Below are 4,418 nucleotides of genomic sequence, written 5' to 3'. Positions count from 1 at the left end.
TAGCTAGAGTATTAAAAACGCCTTCAAAACAGTCACCATCAGTTTCAAACAGCCAGAACTACCCAGCGTTAGTTGTATAAAACCTGACATCAAAAAATGACTAAACTGTAAATGTAAAGCTAACTAGCCAGGAAAACACGTAGCTGCTCACGTTTGTTCTAACATTTAAAAGTGTAAGTAAGACGTGAATAAAGGGATACGCAGAGGTTTTGGCAATGAAGCCCTTTATCTCCTTCCCGAGTCAGATGAACTCATGGACGCCATTTGTCTATGCACCCAGTACGAAATAAGTTACGAGACTTTCACGCATCAATGCTAACTAATGCCAGCGCAATGACCAGAAGTATATTGCGTCAAGAATGCTATCAGTTCCCATAGACTCCCAGTCATTGAGCTAATGCTAGTTAGCAACTTCCATCATACTGCGGGCAGAGACATGCAAACGATATCCACGAGTTCACCTGACTCTGGGAAAGTAGCAGACAAAGGGTTTTATTGCCAAAATCCCTTTGTCGCCAACAACGTTTTTTACTTTCCCGTGTGGTGAGTAATGGTGTTGCACAGTTCATTTTCTCACAGTTTGTAACAACCAAGAGAGAATTATGGCACTTTCAAGGTAACTGGGAACTAGGTAAAATCATGATGTTAGTGATCTTCATGTCAGAAAGTCAGAGCTCAAGAAGGATGCTTCTGTTGGATGACCATTCAAATAGATTTCTCCCCAGTCGTAGCTCTTTTGTTTTTTTTGCCCGAGTTCCAAGTCACCTTAAACACATTGAAGTCAGATTGGTGAGTTCCAAGTTGTCTCAAATTCAAGTTCAAGCTCCCTCAAATTGTGTGACTCGTCTGGTGAAAGTCACTGGCTCCAATGTCCGTGCTAAATACACACAAAGACCACTTGGAAACAAATCTAGTTGGCATGAAAGAGAAATTCATGTCGTCTCAGACATGCATTCTCCTAATTTTCTGCTTACTGAACATTATTCTAACCCCCCCCCCCCCATAAAACTCATGACTCCATGAAGAGCGACACTTTCTGCTAAAATGAAGACTACGGAATAGCACCAAACATTTGCTGCAGCATGACATCACAGTTTGCACTACAAACTCACAGACAAAAACAATTGACAAACATATACAATTGAGTGAACTTTATTTACAAAGACAATTAGGGATTCCCATTCTTCGAAACAAAGAGTTCTGCTGGATAAAGATGTTCGGGTGCAGACCTGTAAAAGACAGATTGATAAGGTTTACAGAATTCTGATGACAAATCTAATTTCTGAGTAAACACCTGGGGTATATTCATTCTGTTGCAAAGTATTTCTTAAACAGAAAGGTGAGGGGCCTACCTGAAATGCTCAGTTTGGTTCTTAAACGGTAAATGTTTTTGTAATGAATACACCCCAGAGATAAATGTCAGTGACAATTGGAATTTAGGCCAACTTCCACCAGATATGTATCAGGGTCAGTAATAAACTGTCACATTACTATGCATATGTGCCAGCTTACCTTAAAAAGCACAATTTTCTATTTTTTGTCATTTAGCAGACATTGGTCCTGTAAGTTGCTCAGGATAAGTTAGGGTTAAGTGACTTGCTCAAGGGCAAATCGAGAGAGATGTCACCTAGTCTGCACAGGATTTCAAACAAATGACCTTTCAGTTACTGGCCCAAAGCTCTTAAAACGCCAGGCTACCTGCAGAACTAAAATATAAACTTGCATGACATTTGAAACTGTTTCCCACAGACACTGGGGTAATTTACTTTAGGTCTGCCGTAGAACAACAAGAGAACAATCGTGATAGATGTCACTGTTCCAATAGGGATGCAAGTAAATGCCAAACAGTGCTGACATTCAGATTAAAAATAGATCAGCGGCAATTACCTTAGAGGTTACGTGGCATTCATTGTCACTTCACTTCTTCAAGAGTTGGTGTCTGACGACGACGAAGGGGAAGGCGAAGCCACTGCCAAAGAACACCACCATCATGCCCAACAGACGCCACTTATTCTGCACTGAGAATGGCAGGTTCTGTTTAACACAAACAAAACAAAAGTGTGTTGAGAGATGACTTAATGAGTTTATCGCAGTTAAATGTGACTCAATACATGGACACATCCAAGTTGGACTGCAAACAGCTTGAGGGCAGTCAGTGTCAACCAATAAAACTGTGGCAAACTCGATGCAAGACTGAAAGTAGCTGGCTAACTGCAGAAATAACATTTCTGTTACATGGTCTGCTCAAAGTATACTGTAGCAAACTAGCTAGCCCTAGTAATCATGTTTGGAAGCTGGCCCTGTCAAGGTTTTACACTATATAGCAAGCTAAGTCAAATATCTAGCGTTAGCCTGTCTAATCACGCAACACTGCCAAATTCGGGAAATCCATAGTTAGCTGACTATCTACTTAAATGACGATACTTGCAGTTGTTGGGCAAGTTGTCAATTCCATTTGGCTCACAAGTTAGTTAACTGGCTGATAAAATAACCAGCAAGTGAATTAGTTAGCTAGAAGGACAAATATGCATGTCAAAGGACAACCCACCAAAAAAAAAAAAAAAGCTTCAGAAAAGGCATTCCGTGACCCAGGAAACAAAACTGCAGTTTCATTACTATACTTAGATAATTGTATGAATATTAACAATGGTTCAATTAATTAAATATATATTTTTAAGTACCATTTCGAAATCCAAGCACATTTTGGCTAATTTCTCCTAGCAACATTATATGGTTGCCATGTTACATATTGCTTACAATTGTGACACGTTCCGCTGTATTTGCTTGCAGAAAGCAATACATGTAACGTTACTGGACAAGAGAAATCACCAAATATGTTGAAAGGTGCTCAATGGATTTCTCTCGACGCTTTATGTAGCTGTCCGGACCTTGAACGTTTAGAACGCGGTGTTAGCTAGCACACGTTATGCTGTCTAAATCTTGGGCCATAATTGCTTTTGCCTACTAACCTTGTAGGCTAAACAACGGCCAAATCGTCCTATAACCGAGGAAACCACCGTACATGGTTAACATACATTTTTGTTTCGGGGTTAATCTGGATCATTGAAGGACCGGTAACAAATGTTGCTTGAGTTTATGCAAGGACGAATACCGAAAGCACAAATAGTTGTGGGTCAGTGTTCAACAACAGTAGCTATATAAAAAGGTGAACGTGTGCAACAAAAGTAATTAACCAATGCGAAACACAGCGCTAGGAAAATTACCCAAGATGCGCTATGATTACAACACTAAAAATAAGAACTTCTATTTAAGAAAAATGTGTTCATTCATAACATTATCTATGGAATGTTGAAATTGTGTTTCCTGGGTCACGAAACAACATTTTTGGTGGTGGCCCCTGGCCTATATTGAGCAACCTGCATATAAATGAAAACGGGATATTACGTTTATGGCAGCAACGTTACTGTAGTTGATGTTAACTTATATAGTTAGATTACATTAGCTGGCGGACATTAAGTTGGCTAGCTAATGTTAGCGCTTAGCAGTGTACAACGTCAACTTCAAAACGTTAGCCATGTTACGGGAAGTAAAAAAACAAAACAAGTGGGAGTAAAAATACAATATTGTTGCATCTCGGAAATAAAAAGCATAAATAGCTAGCGCTTGGTTTTGAAACCTGAGGACTAGCTTGTGACCTCCACGCAGGCTTCGGAGTGAGGCCCGAGTTATGAGAATGCGGTTTTATTTAGCTAATATTTGTAACCTTCAATTTTGGGAGATTACCTGTCCTGGTCCCTCAGAGTAATGCGAGGACCGAACAGCGGAGGTTGTGAATCGTCGTACAGCCTGTCCCAGCATGATTATTTTGAGTTTATTTGCTTGTTCCTTCAAACAAGAACAAATGTCTGCGACCTTCTTGTTGCTGTAAGAGAGAATGTTGAACAGCCTTATGGGAAATCAAAACGAGTTAGCTAGGACTGGGAAATGTAGTCTTCTTCTTCTTCTATGACGTTTAACGGCGGTTGGCATCCAATTTGTTGCATTACCGCCACCTACTAGACTGGAGTACAACTCCCTTATACTTTGCTTGAAAAATAAAAATGTGTTATACCATGCCATCTAACACTACACTCACTAATTTCAAAAGTGTATCAAATAAAATGATCACCATCCTACTCCACGAATTAAATGTATTTATTCCTACCTCATGACATCATCCTGAAAGAATGGGACATCACCACTTAACACACTCTGTAACTCTTCTGATGTCAAGTCTCGCACACACAAATACTTCTCTGCAGCTGCCCCCACAACCTCAATTTTCTGCGACTTCCATTCCATCATTGCAGTACAGTTGATAACCATTGCTAGAAATGCTAAAAATCCAATCTTACTGAAACTTATATCACTTATTGGTCTATCCCTCTGTACTGGTACATACTGTATCTACTACTCTC

The 4,418-nt window shown here is 39.8% G+C and overlaps 1 protein-coding gene across 1 annotated transcript; it reads right to left on the bottom strand.

The window, feature by feature from the left end:
- Positions 1–1,136: 1,136 nt before the first annotated feature.
- Positions 1,137–3,919, bottom strand: LOC110525312 (cytochrome c oxidase subunit 7C, mitochondrial). The gene is made up of 3 exons (XM_021605326.1): positions 3,745–3,919; positions 1,888–2,034; positions 1,137–1,229 (listed from the first exon to the last, which is right to left on the bottom strand). The coding sequence occupies exons 1-2, from the start codon at positions 3,817–3,819 to the stop codon at positions 1,918–1,920; spliced, it is 192 nt and encodes a 63-aa protein (XP_021461001.1). The 5' UTR covers positions 3,820–3,919; the 3' UTR covers positions 1,137–1,229; positions 1,888–1,917.
- Between the last annotated feature and the right edge of the window lie 499 nt (positions 3,920–4,418).

The sequence above is a fragment of the Oncorhynchus mykiss genome, chromosome 6 (assembly GCF_013265735.2).
Source record: "Oncorhynchus mykiss isolate Arlee chromosome 6, USDA_OmykA_1.1, whole genome shotgun sequence".
NCBI lineage: Eukaryota > Metazoa > Chordata > Actinopteri > Salmoniformes > Salmonidae > Oncorhynchus > Oncorhynchus mykiss.
The sequence above is the reverse complement of the archived record's forward strand: the minus strand, read 5'-3'. Positions and strand labels throughout refer to the sequence as shown.

What these genes read in the sequence shown, in the direction of transcription:
- LOC110525312 (XM_021605326.1), bottom strand. Translation starts at nt 3,819, where the DNA reads ATGCTGGGACAGGCTGTACGACGATTCACAACCTCCGCTGTTCGGTCC. An exon ending in ACTCTGAGGGACCAGGACAG is followed by an intron (nt 2,035 to 3,744) that starts GTAATCTCCCAA and finishes TGTGTTAAACAG; the next exon opens with AACCTGCCATTCTCAGTGCA.